The sequence below is a fragment of the Clinocottus analis genome, unplaced genomic scaffold (genome assembly GCF_023055335.1).
Source record: "Clinocottus analis isolate CAN_PGR_092001 unplaced genomic scaffold, fCliAna1.0.p SCAF_14, whole genome shotgun sequence".
NCBI classification, from domain to species: Eukaryota; Metazoa; Chordata; class Actinopteri; order Perciformes; family Cottidae; genus Clinocottus; species Clinocottus analis.
In genome coordinates this window covers 12,482,111-12,499,424 of record NW_027175865.1, presented here as the reverse complement: position 1 = coordinate 12,499,424, position 17,314 = coordinate 12,482,111, and the positions used below count along the sequence as shown (strand labels likewise).

The following is a 17,314-nucleotide window of genomic DNA, read 5'->3' as shown; positions in this document are numbered from 1 at the left end:
AAAAAATGTAGTGTAAAGCGATGGACACTACTCGCACTGAACGGGCGCCATCTTGGCTACGTTCGGTAGTAGACACGGCCTGTGTTTAGGTGTTTTGAGGTTTCATTCATTGGTCCACTTCCACAGCTTGGGGAGGAGGTTGATGGCTGCTCAGCCAATTGGCTTCAGAACTTGATACCAAATATGCTAATTGTTCAGAAATCAACCAATCACATAAGCTGCCTGTAGAGTGCATGTTCAAAACCTGAGATGTTTTGAGATACTGTGTGTGGTGTGTGTGTGTGTGTGTGTGTGTGTGTGTGTGTGTGTGTGTGTGTGTGTGTGTTTTCCACACTGCTGACGGGTGCACAGAGCATTTTTCTTCTGCTTTCAGAGGCCGGCTGTGGGGCAGGATTACACCTCTTTCTCTGTCCTCTTCCCTCGCCCTCATCCCTCTCCACCCTCTGCTCTCTCCTTCCTCCTGAGTGGTATTTCTTTTTTGGGGCTGAGCCCCCCCCCCACACACCCTCCCCTTGCCCACCCCACTCCACCCCACCCCCCACCCCTGCCTCTCAGACAGCTCTGCTCCACCAGTTCCGCTCTGTGCCGGCCTGGAGAGGAGTAAGGGAGCGGAAAGAGGAGAGAGAAGAGTGGATTTGGTGAACCGAGGAGATACAGACAGGGGAGAGGGACCATGGCTGCTCTCTCGGCCTTGCTGAAGACCTGGGTAATACTGCAGACCTTGTGCCTGGCTCTGGCCCAAGTGGTGAGTGGACGGGGGAGGTTGAGACCTGCGATGCTCAGGCTCAGCTAACCCCCCTTTATTCTGGGGTTCGGTGGGGATTTTGGGCCCTTGGAAAGGGCCAGTGGGCGCTGAATGTCTTGAGGTGATTTTATAAGCTGTGTTGTGTCTTGGCCCTACAAAAATGCTCTGGGTTGAACCAACACAGGTCTACGTGTGATGATCACCTGGCTTCATAGCATGCACGTAAAAGAAAGCTATGATGGGATTTGCGCTGTGGAGATAAAATGACACCGGACTCTGTAGATGTTGATCTTCATCATGAAGGGACTCTTATATCTTTTGAAGATGTATCAAAGGGTCCTGTTTTTTTTTTTTTCTTTTTGAAGATTTTCAAGAATGGAGGAAAACGTTAAAGATATTAAAACTTTTTTTTTGGCCGTGGCCATGGCAGAGATGGAAAACAGTGAGCAATTGCCACACTTACAAACACTCGCAGCCTGCAACACACGCACACACACACCGACTGTATCCACTGAGCTTCAAAGCGCCTCTTCAAACAGACACCTGCGTGTTATCTCCTGAACGTCTGACATTGTTCACTCTTTAGGATTATTCATTTTCCCCATTTGAAGAGTTGAAGGATTCAAAGTTGGATTTAAAATGGCTTTCAACATCTGATGGACTGACTGATCCTCTGAGATGATATTCAAGACAAGCTGAGGGGACATTGGGATGAGGAAGGTGGGGGCGGGAGGGGGGGGGGGGGGTGAGGTGGTACACAGTGCCAGTCTCATGACACCACCTTCCACATTCCTCCACATTCCTTTGTTTTTTTTCCCCTTGTTTTGCGTCATTTGTTGTACTTATTTGTTGTGTGTGATGCTTTCATACAGCACGATGTATGCAGTAACCTTGAGTTGACCAATTTGATGTTGTGTTTTTTTCTTGGTGTGTTTTATTTTATTTTTATTCTAACAAAATATCTTTAATTTGTTTTAATTAATTGTACCTTTTGGTGTCACACCTTATTATGTGACCGTAATACTCATTACCATGTATAACACACTGCACAGGACTATGGGAATGTATGTGTTGCTCGTCAATACTCGCCAGTCTTAAAATGTCTTTCTACCTGTGTTTCAGAGGGGTCCACCTGGACCTCAGGGCCAGGCCGGCCCGCCAGGCCCCTCTGGCACTCCTGGGTCAGACGGCATCGATGTGAGTATCCACACAGGTTCGCCCAGCAGACTCTGTCACAAAGACCGTCATTGTGCTGGAGGAATACCAACGCCGCGCTGCTCCGCAGTACTGGAGTCTTACCAGTCGAGGGCGCTGCAAATGAAAACACATTGGCACAAAAGAGCTCTGTTCCCAGCAGAGAGAGGTGGTCTTTGAGGACTCTAGCCTCAATCCTGAGTTTGTGTCGCAGTAATGTGATACATTTGAGATGTTCTTCGAGTTAACTACACACAGGTTGTTTAAATATGGAGGAAATGGAGGCTGCCGGGCCAGTGGAGCAGGACACACACTGCCTGTAAAACCCTCGTGAAGGTTCCAAGACCCAGATCAGCTGTTGTGTTTTAAGAATTTGACTCAAGTCTCCGGTTTTAACAAATACTGCACTACCTTCATTGAATAAACATGCATTTTGACTTGATCGATTGTTGAGTTCCTGTAACTTGTCAACATTTGGTTGCCGCCATGTTGCATCTGGGATAAGTTGGTAGCTTAACACCTTTGGTCCAAACCGGGAGGTGTAGCCTGCCCTCAAGTTTCTCCACTGTGGCTTTCCCCTTTAGGGCCACAGGAAAGGCACGATGTGAGGCAGATCTTTACCTGAAGGATGTTTATAGCATAATCACTGGTTTGAATGTGCAACATGTGTCTCTGCCTGGAACAACTTAGTCTGTAAAGCCAAATGCTAAACAATAGCACAAAAAGAGAAGCGTTGAGTCACTCCAGTGAGAGGTGTCATCCATAGTGAAAACAAGGTGTATTATCACCTGTCTACTGTCAGATATATCAGTGAGGAAGGAGCCAGACATGAATGGATGAGTTAAAAAGGTCACATAATTCCATATTTCTTCTGGTGAACAGACAAATATCAAATCAGAAAGATTTACCTCTCCACTCTGTTTCTTTGCAGGGAGACAAAGGACCACCTGGAGCCCCCGGTGCACCAGTAAGTTTGTACTGGACTGTTAGATGTTATAATACAAAACCTTTTGCATTTGATTCATCTAGATGGCTATACTTTTATGTGTTTTTTTTGTCATAGGGACTAAAGGGAGAGCCAGGAGAGCCAGGTTCTGATGGAGCACCAGGAGAGAACGGCATTGATGTAAGTAAACTGACTGATGTTGGTATTTGATGTGTTTGAGAGAAAGAAAGAGACACAGACTGCAAGAACGAGGGGGAAATTACTTTGAAATTGCAAATACATAAGCTGTTTACCTAAAGACACATTCTGAGAGGCTTTATGTAAAATCAGCTTAATAAGGAAAAGGAAAAGAAACGCTTGAGGATACAAAGGTCAAACAAATCCCACAGCAATAGGAAGACCAACCCGGCAGCATTGTAAAAGAATGAGGATTTTACAGAACTTGCAAAAAGACAGACTAATACCTTTTATTTTTTTATATAATTAAAGGCACAAATTATTGCTATAGCAAAAGTTGAATTAGTAAGAAAAAAATGGTGACTTTTTTCATACTTCAGCAACAACGAATTAATGTGATGCTGCACTAAGTGGCAGCTTTTCATGAATAATGTGCCAGAAATAGCTCGGAAGCGCAACAATGCAAAAAAGATAATGAGATCCAACTGTGTGACCTGCTTTCTGAGTCGGTGATTTCTATGGAATCATTAAATGTTGTCAAAAACAATCAAAACTCAAAGTCCACTTTTGCAGATGCTTTCTGAAGTAGAAACAAAACACCTTAAGGATGCACACGAGAGAAGAAAAGATGATCAAAAATAAAAGAACGTAAACCAAACTGTTCACATAAGGCTACCTTTCAGTCAACATGAACACAGTAAGGTTGACATTGAAAATGTGACAATTTCCAATCAAAAGTCATCATCCTTTTGTTTTTTTATTTCATGACTCCATTTGAAGCATTTCTAGTCTCACTGCTCCTTTTTTCCACTTCAAGATTTATAATTAAACAGATCAACTTCACAAATAATTAAGCGGCTGTACTTACATCTACTGTACAGTTGAGGTATTTTTATATTAAAGCATTCAGAAGTTCCCGCAGTGAGCCGAGTCCCAATGTTCCAAACTATTGGTTTACTGTCAACACAGCCATTAAGTTTTTAAAGCTTGTTTTACCATTTCAGTCTCAAAAAAGTGCTTCGCGGGACTGAATTAATAGCCTGGTGGACAAGCCATGAGACGATGACGCTAATACACTTTATGTCGAACCCATTATCCCTTTGCCAATAACACTCTAGTAACTATTACATCGCTTGCAATGGAGGAGGTAGATTTAAAGACAATCAGATGACTTTAAAACGATTTTATAGCTTTGGGGCATTAACTGATTGTACCTCATATCACTTAAACTGTGCTGCAGTTTCCATTGCTGCTTCACTCTTGGTTGGAGGTGAATTGAGGGAAAATGCTTGCCGGTCACATGCTAACAGAAGCACACACAAACACTCACACGCATTCCTCAGAGATTTAGCCGGTAATCCGCCCTGGAATCTCAATTTTTGCTTGTTTTTTTTCCTAATTACCTAAGCACAGTGTCAGCTTCGATCAAATGTGTGATTAGCTGAATTGTAAGGTGAATTTAAGTCCAATACAGCCTGTGGAAAGCACCGTGGTAACTGAATAATTTACTTTTTGAACCTCTTTAATGTTTTATGTCGTGCATATCAGCCCGCTAACAGGTCTTTCTGTCTGTCTTCAGGGTTTGATTGGAGCAAAGGGGGATCGAGGCCCTTTAGGGAGCATGGGGCCGAAGGCAAGTATCTAAACCTCCACCTGAAAAGATGATGAGAACAAGTGCCCCATCATAATGCTATTATGTGGAAAAGCTTTCATATTTAACAAGGGCCCCTTTTACAAGAAATACGTTTCTGGGTCCCATCATCTTGTCATAGTGATGTTGAGCTTGACCATTAACCCCTGCTTCCAAGATAATAAGTGACCGAGGATAGTGTCATCTATTTGTGTAGAGCCATAGCACTATAGTTATATTTGTCTTTTCTGTTTCCTTCAGGGTAAACCTGGACCAAGTGGCGAACTTGGACCTCCTGTAAGAACACTATGTATTGTTTATCATTTCTTTGCTCCTACTACAAAGTATAATAATTAGAAATCTAACATCTTTAATGAATGTCTTGCATTGTACATAGTGGTAGAAGAAATATTCCGATTCTTTCCTGAAGTAAACGTACTGTTTAGGTGATGCGTTATTAATGTTACATTACCATATTGTAACCAATATATCCATACATGTTTTTTAATGTAAACTAAAGGAGTAGAAGCATAACATTGAAATACAAAGTAAAGCACACATCTTACAAGTATTGTACTTTATTATACTTGCCTATATGTTACATCATGACTAATTAGACAACTTTTTATTGCGCAAGTTTGTCATGTTACTCATGAAAATAAGATATGACGGGCTAAATTAGACATTGTTTAATGCCTGGTGAGTTTTCTAACAAACATATTGTAACCAGCTGGTCTCATAAGGCAACCTCCCGAGTCACTTTTCCTCCGTGCCTGAATACCTGACCAGCTGTGACCCCTTTTGGATAAAGTTTACCCAGATGCGGCATTATATGTATTCGACAGACGACATAAGCCTGATTTCTACACATCCCTTTATAAAGAAGAAAAGGTGCTCTCAATGATCCCCGCTTTATCCCCCCATTATCACTGAATGCAACTGCTGTCAAGCAAACGCAAGACCATTCAACGTGCCAGCACATCGTCTGTAACGGTCTACCACCACAAGGTGGTGCTCAGTGTCCACCTATCAGACTGCGTCCTACACATTCAGTCCAGAGTCGTTCAATGTCATGCTTGGATGCAACACTATTAGTTAAATCCCTTGTTTAGCATTAACAGGCGTCCTGTCTGGGGGCTGCGCTCGTACACGCAGCTGCCTCCTGCTGCACAGACGGGAGATCCTGCCCTGTGGGCTGTTCTTCCTCCAAGAAGGCTTACTGATTTAATTACTTTGTTTATAATTAATCCCGAGCAAAGACAGAGCAAACATAAACTGATTGCGTTTATGTGTCTTTGCTCTTCTTGAGCGCTGTTTATGCCGCGCTCTGACACCGTACACCAGCATTACTGAATCACTGCCCCCATTATTAATTGGCTTTCGCAAATGTTAATTGATCCTTTGACGGATTGGTTCCACTTGTCATACAGTAGTTTAACCCCTCGTCCCTTCTGTCCACGCAGGGGCCCGGCCTTCCAGGACTGGCTGTAAGTAGCCTGCACGGTACAACGCCATGCCTTATCACTGAATGGCTTTGAGGTGTTGGAAAATACATGTGCGGCTGATGGGAAGTCGATGCGTGGTTACGTCTTGCTCTCTGTGTCTCTCTGTCTAGGGCGCTCCAGGGCCAATTGGGCTTCCAGGTGAAATTGGAGCATCTGGTCCAAAGGTAGGACACCATCGTCAGTTTACTCTACTGAATTCATGACTTGCAAATCTCACATCGGCCGATTAGAACCTACCAGAACCCGTACCTTCTGATAGACATTGTTATGTTATTACTTCATTTAGGGTACCTCGGGATCCCCTGGACCTCCAGGACTTCCTGGACCTCCCGGCAAGCCAGTAAGTGTCCGCCAAGGACTGGTTGTCCATGGTATGTAGCTCAGATTGTTAATGAAATGAAGATAATGTTGGTGGTCAAACGCCTTTGGAAAACCTGGGATCAAGAGGTTGGAGAGTTTTTAAGTATCATGTAGTTGTAATAGCGACGGATGAAACGACAGAACCGTTCTCTGTACAGTACCCACCATTTCCGACTGTGTGACCCTTCAGCTTAACATTCAACCATTCATACACGGCCTTCAGGAGGAAGCGCCGTGGTCCAAAGTATCTTGCCCAAGGACCCTATTGATATAAAATCTTGTGAAGCCGGGGATCAAACACACAATCTCCCGATTAGTGTACTCGCTCAACTTCTGAGCCACAGCCGAGATACTGTTCTCTGGCTTTCTTAGCTCATCCACCACATCATTTCCTCCACGCTCACCGTTCATGTGTTGAAACTCAGAATCGGCTTTAATCAGAAGCTGATTCTGAGTTTCAGAATCAGCTTTAATGGTTTCAGTTTTGAAACTTGACACAGCTAGTTGGGTATAAAACAGCATCAACAGCAATAACATAACTGATATTAATATGGGACAGTTTAAAATATAGGAAAACCATGTATATTTGTTTTTTTTATATTAATATATAATACAAAGAAAACATATTTAATATATAATTTAATTTGGGTTTTATTGTGCACTGTGGAACATTGTGCCAGACTACAAATTAACTTGTAATTTACCTCTGGTGGTCAAACAATACAACTGTTTCTAAATTACTTTAAACATAATCTTTAGCATATCTGTGCTTTTGGCAGATACATATGCACCGATACTAATACATCTGCAATAAGCTTTTCTTCACTAAAGCATTAACAATGAATACAACTGTGTCGCTTGGATAAACTCAAACTTAATCCACAGAAAAGATGTCACAGTAAATCATGTCTTATCTGAAGAGTTGTTCATTCAGTGAGATTGGTGACATTCGCTGTAAAAAGACAAATGACCTACCAGAAGCTTAATGGGCTCAATCAAGCATATATTCTCATCAATCGAATTGCAGTTTACGTAAATCATTGAATGGGCTTGCAGTGTGTAGCACTGTGCACCACTTCTACTAATCCTATGTTGAAGTGAGCTCTTTTCCGCAAAACAAGCAGCAATTACCGTGCTTTCAAAATGTGCTGTATGATAACAAAGCGTCGAGGACAGCCAGAGCTCCCTGTTGCATGAACAGGTTCCAACAGACAGCCAGTGATGAAATATCACAAACAGTTTTGAGAGGTACACTTTCAAGTCTTTCTTCCCCATCGTGTATGGAGTCCCCCACACAGGGGACTCCATACACCAAGGAGTGGATCTAAAGAGGGGCGTGTCTTCTGTGAGAGTGATGTTCCCAAACGCAGGGGAGTGTATTTGTTTAGATGTAGTGCTATCCTATGGTAAATAAACCCCCATTACGTCAGTGGGCTATCTCATCTGACTGTAGCAGGAATGCATCAGCAGATACAGATACTTTACTTCTGAACTCAATCTATAAACAGAGAGAAGGAAAGATGGAGGGCGGAAGAGAGGGCGCTGGATCAGCTTATGGGAGAAGAGGCATCTATGACCGATTGACTTTCTTAATCCATCTACCCCTCTTTCCACCTATCTGTCCATCTAGGGCCCGCCAGGGAAGTTCATTGGTGGAGAAGAGGGAAGTGCAGACTTCCAGGTAAGATCTAATGACATCCACCTTATTACAAAGCTGTTTTACACAACCTTACTTTTTAATAATCCATATGTTTCCTTCTCCCGACAACAGTGCCCTCTTAACTGTCCAGCAGGAGCTAAAGGCCCCCAGGGACTGCAGGGAGTCAAGGTGAGAAGTTGACAGTCCCTCCCAAGGAATAAGAATAAGGTTTTTCAGCATCATTAATTGTGTTGTATCACAAAAAGTTTTCTGTCACCCTACTGACTGATTGTTGCCCTTTAGGGACACAAAGGACGTGGCGGTGTTCTCGGAGAGCCCGGTAGCATCGGAAAATCGGTGAGCTCTTCTCGAACAGATTCCTATGTGCACTCAAACACGCATACATGTACATGTTGCACGCTCACCCACCATTCAGAATCAGCAGAGGTGAGGATTAGCTGTAATGAAGCCCCCCAGAGGCACAGGACTGGCACTAATCTGGCTGCGATTAGTCAGGCCCGGCCCGGGCCCTACAGTGAGCGTGCGGCGTGCGAGATGAAAGGGGGTGGTGAAGAGCCAGGTACATGAAGGGGAGGATGAGAGAGTCAGAGTCCGCACGGCCCTCTCACCTTGCTGAATTAAGCACAGCTAATGAGCACACAGTGGGCTTTAAGGGAGAGGCCAGCCGGGCCCCAGGAATTAGCCTCTGATCTTCCCACACAAGGTGCCTTAGACGCTCCAAAACACTCGATGCACCAAGTTACTGCTCCTGCAAATCAGACCGGTATTTTAGAAGAGTTGCCTTTTAATCAAGGTTGCCCTGTGGTGCTGCTCTCCTTTTTCTTCTCCCGAGCAAGCTGTTGACATCGCCCACAAGCTGTTAAAGCTAAAACACAGATACCATCTATGACAAAGGTGCTTTATCATAGCAAGACTCGTTTCACATTTATTTTTAGATTGCTGGAAAATAAAACTAGACCAGCTAGAACTAGTGACCCGAGGTTGGTTTTTCCATTGATTTTACTGGCCTCATACTGGACAGACATAACATGATGCAGGTGAGGCTAGGAAATGAGATCAGTGATGCTGGTAGACCAATGTGATCAGCACAACATGTTGTTGTTGTTCATCACTGTTCATTTCTTTTATTTGTTCTTAAAATTGTTGTCAGCACCTCCAATCCAAATCGCGTATTGGCAAATTCAGTGAATATCTCCTCACAGCTGTTCATACAAAGACCTGGACCCGTAAATGGGAAGCAAATACAGTGTCTCTGACTGAGCCACACAAGACTATTCAGATCCAATCTTTCTCTGGATTCCCAGTTTGTTGTTTGGCTACCACAGTGACAACTGAACTCCAGGAAGTCGCTGGTCTGGATGAGAGATAGTTACAGGAAACCACACTGTCTTTATTTTTGTGTATATATAGAAGCTTTAGAGGTGTTGGTGGGCCTTTTGTATGTTGTTGTTACCATCTTTTTCAGTTATTTCTGCTAATCTATGTTAATCACCACCAGTCTCTAGCAATGTAGGACACAAACGAGAGATGTTCTCATCTAACTCTTTGCAAGAAACCAAAAGAGTGTGCTTCTGAAAATGTCCAACTATTCCTTTAATAACACAGATAAACCAGGTTGAACTGAACTAGTTATTTAACTCGCTTCTGGGGGCGTTTGATAGTGTTTTGACCGGCTGGCTTTAGCTGGTTAACTGGCTTGCGCTAGATTTGTAACAAGCTTGACCACCAACAATCATCAAAGAGAGTTCAGACATCAGAAGCAACCAGCAGCGGCCATAGACTAGTTTCAACACTTTTATTTCTGTCAGAGTTTCTCAGGTCAAACGCTGTGCACATGTAGCCAAAATCAAAATTCAGAGCAGCATAGAAAGAGAATAACTAATCAGCTTGTTCTTTTTCCTTTCCTCCATTAGGGTCCCAGGGGAGAATTGGGCATCTCTGGAGAGCAGGGCATCCCAGGACCTTCGGTATGCTGGAAATTCTACTTTTTAGTCACTTGGCAAAGTTAGAAGAAAAGGCTTATGTCGCTGCTTTTTCCATATGGTATCCTCTTGATTTGACAGAACATTACTGTGTCGGATTTGCTCTATATCTCATCTCAGGGCCACCCTGTTTTTCTTTGCTTTCTTCTCAGGGTCCAATGGGCCTTAGAGGTTATCCAGGAATGATGGGTCCTAAAGGGGAAGCAGTAAGTACCACCTTTCTTTTCTTTTCTTTTTTCACAGTCACAACCAACTTTTATTGTGCTCTTTCTTTGGATATAAGGCTGCTCTGATTCTGAGAGGAGCACCAAGGAGGCAAAGCAAGACGTGCCCCCACTATACCAACATCATCCATTACCAGCAATGGGGACATATGGAAATGATGCTAACACAAATCTCTCCCCTCCTCTAATGAGTTGAGGTTGTCTGTGTCTGTGGTGCCTCCATCTGTAGTTAATGATCCGCTGTAGCCATCCGTCTTACTGTTAACATTAGTCGCGTTAGCCAAGTTAGCGCCCCGGCTTAGTGCCAAAGAAAGTCTCTGGCTTTCTCTGTAGCTCCCATTAGTGAAGTGAGTTAAGCACTAATTACACCTTTATCACAATGAATAGTAGACTACCATGACTTAGCATCCGCCCTGATCTGAGCTGATTGATGCCACTTTTTTTGTCTTCCCGTAGGGGCCTCGTGGTTACAAGGGAATCAACGGACATGTAGGAATACCTGGGCCTCCTGTAAGAACACACACACACGCCAAACAGATTTACTACTCATATTGAAACAGGTTTGTATAGTGCTTAAGCCACTCAAAGTCTCTTTCTGTTGTTGTAGGGTGAGGAGGGACCTCAGGGACCACCCGGAGAGGCAGGAGACAAGGGAGACAAAGTAGGTGACTCTCGTTGTGTTTTCCTTTTGACGTTTATTGTTAAAGCAGGACAAAAAAAGATGATACATTGCTCAGAACTTGGCAGGAGACAGGGATCCCAGTGTGCATTGCAAATACCCTGACACTGGTCTGGTTATCTTCTGCAGGGCAGCCGAGGCATTCAGGGCCCACACGGTGCGGTTGGCAAGAAGGGAGAGAATGTGAGCGAACACACAGTTTTGGTTCTGCACTACACGGTTGCGGCGGTGTTCAGAGAGTCCGCCAAATTAAGTCCACCGACTCATCTGCTGACTTTTTCAGGGTCTGCCGGGTATTGATGGAAAAGATGGCACACCTGGTATTCCAGGGATCAAGGTAAGGGTTACCAGTCGCCATATTGATGACAAACTTAAATCGCAGTAAAAATGTTCTTTTGTAATTTTTGAAATCTCTTTTTGTCTGCAGGGCGGCCCTGGCCAGGCTGGGATGCCCGGTCCTCCTGGTCCTCAGGGAGCAGCGGTGAGTGATCCTTCAGTGTTGCACATGCAAATAAGTCTGTTTCTAAAACGCTTGTTGTCACTCAGAACACGTAGGGGGTCAATCTGTTCTCCTCCTTCATTCAACAAAGACAGAACCCAGACAGGGAAAAACCTGTGTGAAGCAGCCAGTAAATTTTGCTATTTTTTGTTTCCTGGGCACTCATCCAGACAACAGTGACCCTGTGACCCACGCTGTTTTAGAATTTAAACCACCTTGAAATAGCATTCTCCCTCCCACCGCAAGTGATTTATCACAATCAGACCAGTGGGTACACTATGCGTGTGTGTGTGTGTGTGTGTGTGTGTGTGGTTGCGTTTGTGAGCGCGTCATTCTGACTAATGGGTAATGGAGCATGAGATGCACACTTTGCTGTTTGGTCATTGCAGTGACACCAACCCTGCTGCAAACTTAAATACCATAACTTACCCTGCTTTATGCAGTACTGTGATATATATATATATATATATATATATATATATATATATATATATATATATATATATATATATATATATATATATATATATATATATATATATACACACACACACACAGTAAGGAAACTTGCTTCAAGGTGTATGCCAGTAGCTGACACTGCAGCTCGGCCTATACTCATTATATTATTATATTAGGCAACAGCATCGTTACCACCGACTACAAGCGTCTGTATACTTCATGTATCCACATGCAATTCAAGTTGCATTTTTAGTTTCATTGTCTGTATTTCAAAATATGAAATATACCATTCACCATGCTGTAAAAAAAAAAAAAAGGAAGCTACACATAATTTATTTTTTCCCTGTTGAAGAGTTTTCATAAGCGATTTTCAGTTTTGTTAATTCTGTCTGCAGGGATTGCCTGGCAGTCCAGGGTCAAAAGGTGGAGCTGGATTTAAGGTAGGCCATTTCATATCATGTTTAATTTGACTTGTAATACTTTTTAAAAAAATTGTAATTGTCCCGCTTTTAATTTTTGAATATATCTTATTATTCCTTCCTTGTTAGGGCGAGCCTGGACCGAGGGGTCACATTGGCATGTCTGGTTCCCCCGGACCTCTGGTAACACATACACACGAAACAGAGATCTTCTTCAGTTATTCCAAATGTTATATTGTACAGTGGGGTGAATAATTGAACTTTGACTGCATGCTCCTAGGGTGAGCCTGGTCTTCCTGGTGAGGGTGGTATGGAAGGAGTCCCTGGACCCAAGGTACATATCCAGAATTAGCACTTGAAAGCATTTAAACTGCAACTATGAAGGAATTCTGACCTTTTCCCGACTGCTGCAGGGTGACAGAGGCCAGCGAGGACCAGCTGGACCACAGGGGGTTGTCGGCAAGGCTGTAAGTTGCTTCTTTGAATGAGTATTTAGCCAATTTGCAGCTGTACTTTCCTTTATGAATCATAATGTACCCTAACAGGGAATTAAAGGAGAGAGAGGACCAATCGGTGTTCCAGGCGCCCAGGGTCTAAGCGGAACTAAGGGAGACAAGGTGTGTGCGAGTGTGTGTGTGTGTGTAACAAATTAATTGTATTTTGAAAACATGTGCAGTATTGCCTACATTCAAGCACATTTCATAAGGATTTAGTTGCCCAGACTTGTCCATTGGGGGCAGTGTTTACCTATAAATAAAAGTCCCACCGCTCCAAAGTAAATCGCTGAATGAGGCAAGCAATACAAATACCCAATATAAATGATAATGTGAGCATCTTCATCTTCCATGTTTCAGAGCTGAGACAACATCATTCTCTGTGATCTGTAGTGTCACTGGCTTGAATCAACATTTACTTCTTGTTTTTCGGAGGATATTACAATCTAGATATGACCACATTTATATGTATTCAAAATATCTTTTTTTCAAGGGCTTCCAAGGAAAAGTTGGCTCAAAGGGAGACGATGTGAGTTTTTTTTTCACCCTGATTGTCTGAAACTTATTTCATGTTCTTCAGCTCTAAAGCTGACAAATATGTGCTGCACTCATCCTTCTCTCTGTGCCCTCTATCTCTTTTTCTCTCCATCGCTTTTAGGGTGACCCCGGTGTTGAGGGATTGGCTGGCGAGAAAGGTGAAAAGGTAAAAATCTAAATCCTTGTCAAAACATTTTGTTATGAAGTACCGCAAAAAGTCTCTGACTCTTCAAAATACTCAAACTTGCAGGCTTTCGACGAGAAGGTTTAAACATTTGGCTCCGAAGGCGTCAAAGCAAAGTGATATATAGCAGAAAATGTTGTTGGCGTACAGAAGTTAAGACTGCGAGGAAGTCTGTTTTTTATTTGCATACAAATCCCCATAATAGTCGAGATGGCAAATGAAGCATTTACATGACAGTGAGCCAATGATGCACGTTGGCTCTTTGAAGCATCATTTTTTAACATTCATTTACAATATTCATTCTTGTGGAAATGATAGATAGGAAGTGATGAATGTGAAATTGACAAAGTCTCCGTTTGCTGACAGGGTTTGTCTGGTGAGCCCGGGCCTAAAGGACAGGTGAGGTTATGCTTATGGGGAAATCTGACTCCTTTCTCCTTAAATTTGTTCCTTTATTTATTGTTTAACTGATTTTTTTTTTTACAACTTACATCCGCTGATTGCTTCATCCTCCGTGAAATTCACCCCTCCGCAATGCCCCTCTCTTCGCAGCAAGGAATTAGGGGCGACTCCGGACACAACGGACCCACGGGAGACCCCGGTAAACCCGGAGACCTGGGACCATCGGGACTGCCCGGTCCTCGGGGACTCAACGGAGAGCGAGGAGTACCCGGCATGCCGGGCATTCAGGGGCCATCCGTGAGTCCGGTTCACTCTATACGTGCAGGGACCAACGCTGAGTAATGCCGTTGATTAAGTGGCCGTCTCTTTGCTCAGCCTCCTCTTCTTTCCTCCAGGGACGCGATACATCCGACCAGCACATTATCGAAGTGGTGTTGAAGATGCTGCAGGGTGAGCGCCTCCACCTGACCGTTCACCTCCGACGGCCACACGGGAGATTAGAGATTAGCTCATTTCCCCTAAAAGCTACTTTTGTATCTCCCGAGCAATCAGTTGCCCATTATCCAAGGTCATTTCATCAAAAGTGATCTCTTCTAAAAACAGAGAGGCTCGCCGCCGTGGCGGTGAGCGCCAAGAGGGCTGTGCTCGGTGGAGCGGGTGTGATGGGACCACCGGGGCCCCCCGGACCGCCGGGGTCATCTGGACCTCAGGGGCCACACGGCTTACCCGGTGCCCGTGGCATGCCTGGCATGTTTGGAGGACCGGGACAGATTGGAAACACTGGACTTAAAGGTGGACATATATGACGAACACACAGTTGAAAAACAATAGCTTTTTTCGGCTCCATTTGAGACCCCGCCCCCTTTTGTTGTGCTCCCCAGGAAAAAGAGGGGCAAAGGGAGACAGAGGAGGTCCTGGTAAACCCCATTCAGGAGCGCCAGGACCCCCAGGAATACAAGGTAAATATACAGAGCATGTAAATTAATATGTAATACCGAACAAAAGGTTGAGATGAGTAAAATAAGAAATGAAAGGCTTCTGCCACAGGGGAGGCTGCTCGAATGCATTTTAAAAGCATCATTAACTCCAGCCATTTAGTAGATGCTCTTGAATGAGAATATAATAGAACGGCAACCGTACACGCTAATTCAGTGAAAAACACGCTCGCACTCCCCTGTGCACACACTTTAAATATATTCATGCATACAGTACACATGGAGGAGAGGCGCTCTCAACTACTAAACTTCAGTGCAATTAGTCGTCTCGCATCCTGGGATCCAGTTAAAATCGAACCCTCGTCTCCTTCCACAGGTCCCGCGGGTGTCGACGGCGTGGCTCGGGACGGTAGGCACGGCGAGAGAGGGCCTCAGGGATCCGCCGGAGAGGCGGGTCACCCTGGCAAGGCGGGTTCGACAGGTCTCCCCGGTTTTTGCGAGGCCGCGATGTGTTTAGCCGCGTCGGCGTACACATCCCCGAGACTACAGGAAGCGGGAACAATCAAGGGACCCAATCTTTAGAGACCCGCCTCTCCGTCATCAGCGGCCCACCGGGGAGGGAGAGAGCGAATCCGAAACAACAACAAAAAAAAAGGAGACACGCCACTCTTCTCTGTCGGACAACATCGAGAACGAAGAGTAGGGGACGAGAATAGTGGCTGGATATATAGCGCCCCCTTCTGAAACTGACAACCTGAAGTTTTGACTAGAGGGGGAAACACTCTGATCTTAATCCCTCCACATCACCATGACAACAGCAGCTCTCACCCACCCACATCCTTCTGAATTCTGTAGTGGTTTTGGATGATGTCAGTGTCAGGCCCACAAATATCAAAATATCCCAGCCCTGTTCCAGCAGTGAAAGAGGAACAGATTTATATTGCATCTCCCTGTCTCCCAGCACCGATGAGCTGAGAGGAGCTGAAACCCAAAGCACGGTGAAAAGGTACATTTATATTGCACCGTGGTCATCTTTAAATGGTTTTACATATGCAGTATTTTGTTTGAGATGTGTTTTGAAGTTTAAATGCCCCGCCTCTCTTGAGACATCCCACCCGATGTCTAAAAAGTGTACAAAAGGACCAATAAATGATTGAAAGTGACACTCCGTACTGTACCGTATTGTAAAATGTAGTATCTGCAAGCTTGAGTGAAACCCTTGGTTTATCGCCTGTAAAGTTACCCGCCGCCAACGCCACTCCCCGCTTTCCCCAAGTCTCATTTTAGAAACTAACGACTGGCTTGATCTCGTCCCCTTGTTGCCTGGCAACAGCACATCCCAATGGGCACTCCCTTGTCCCACAATGCAGTGCTGTAAATCTTTGTAAATGTGTGTTGATTATTATGTAGAGAAAAAATGAATGGGTTACGAGATGCACCAACAAAGATCCTGTGTTACTGAATTCAGCGAGTAATAAGAAATTCGGACAGAAATAACAACTTCTTCTCAAGACGAATCGGCCCGAATGTGCCTCCTATGCCACTGTCAATTTTCCACAGGTGTCAGCTTTTTACTGACTGATTTATTTTCCTCAACAGAATCTATTTATTGTTCTTAATATAATCATCTGTTAGGGTTCTTTTTTTGGCTGCTCAGGTCATCCCAAACCAATAAAGAGGAACATTTTTTATCAAATCCGATGCTTTTGTATCCTGTGCAGAATGGAAACAAGTCTCTTTAGTTTGTTACTTCTTTTCTTTTCATTTCTCCCATTTGAAATCTTTAATAGTATCAATTTATGCATGTTAATAAAGTCCCATACTTCCAAAGCGGCAGGTTCTCAGCTTTTGTTAATGTATCGCCGAAACTTCCCACCATCCCAAAGATACTGTCTGACAAAGAATAAGTCTCCGAGGGCAAGGGCCCATATTTCTGGGGTTCAGGCTTAGCCATCTGGCCCAAGACTCTTTTTCCTTGTGCTGCTCTGTGTTTAAAGTCCAATTAGCAACGTGAGATGTCAGACTGGGGTTGAGAGACGACATGTACGACTGGATTGTTCCACAGTTAGCCAGTTTAGAAGCTGATTTCAAACGATAGCTTAGAGACGATCTGTTTTGAGAGTGCACTTCGACCAATGCGTCCACGTCTTTTGCTCTGCACAAGAACAGCTCACCTGCATTCAACCAAAGCCTGCTGCTCGGACGAGATTGGTCAATACTGCTCTGACGACAAATGGAAACCAGAGCGCGTTGGCTCCCAAATGAAAGCAGTGGGCGTTGGCC

The 17,314-nt window shown here is 44.1% G+C and overlaps 1 protein-coding gene across 1 annotated transcript; it reads left to right on the top strand.

Moving 5' to 3' along the window:
• Positions 1–591: 591 nt before the first annotated feature.
• On the top strand, positions 592–16,839 carry col9a2 (procollagen, type IX, alpha 2). The gene is made up of 32 exons (XM_068575568.1): positions 592–745; positions 1,868–1,942; positions 2,871–2,906; positions 3,003–3,065; positions 4,642–4,695; positions 4,954–4,989; positions 6,156–6,179; positions 6,308–6,361; positions 6,484–6,537; positions 8,188–8,238; positions 8,329–8,385; positions 8,500–8,553; positions 10,131–10,184; positions 10,352–10,405; positions 10,880–10,933; positions 11,031–11,084; positions 11,232–11,285; positions 11,386–11,439; positions 11,530–11,583; positions 12,456–12,500; positions 12,609–12,662; positions 12,760–12,813; positions 12,893–12,946; positions 13,025–13,096; positions 13,467–13,502; positions 13,632–13,676; positions 14,061–14,093; positions 14,247–14,393; positions 14,492–14,546; positions 14,700–14,888; positions 14,978–15,055; positions 15,408–16,839. Exons 1-32 carry the CDS (start codon positions 674–676, stop codon positions 15,611–15,613), a joined length of 2,076 nt encoding a protein of 691 aa, XP_068431669.1. The 5' UTR covers positions 592–673; the 3' UTR covers positions 15,614–16,839.
• Positions 16,840–17,314: the final 475 nt, after the last annotated feature.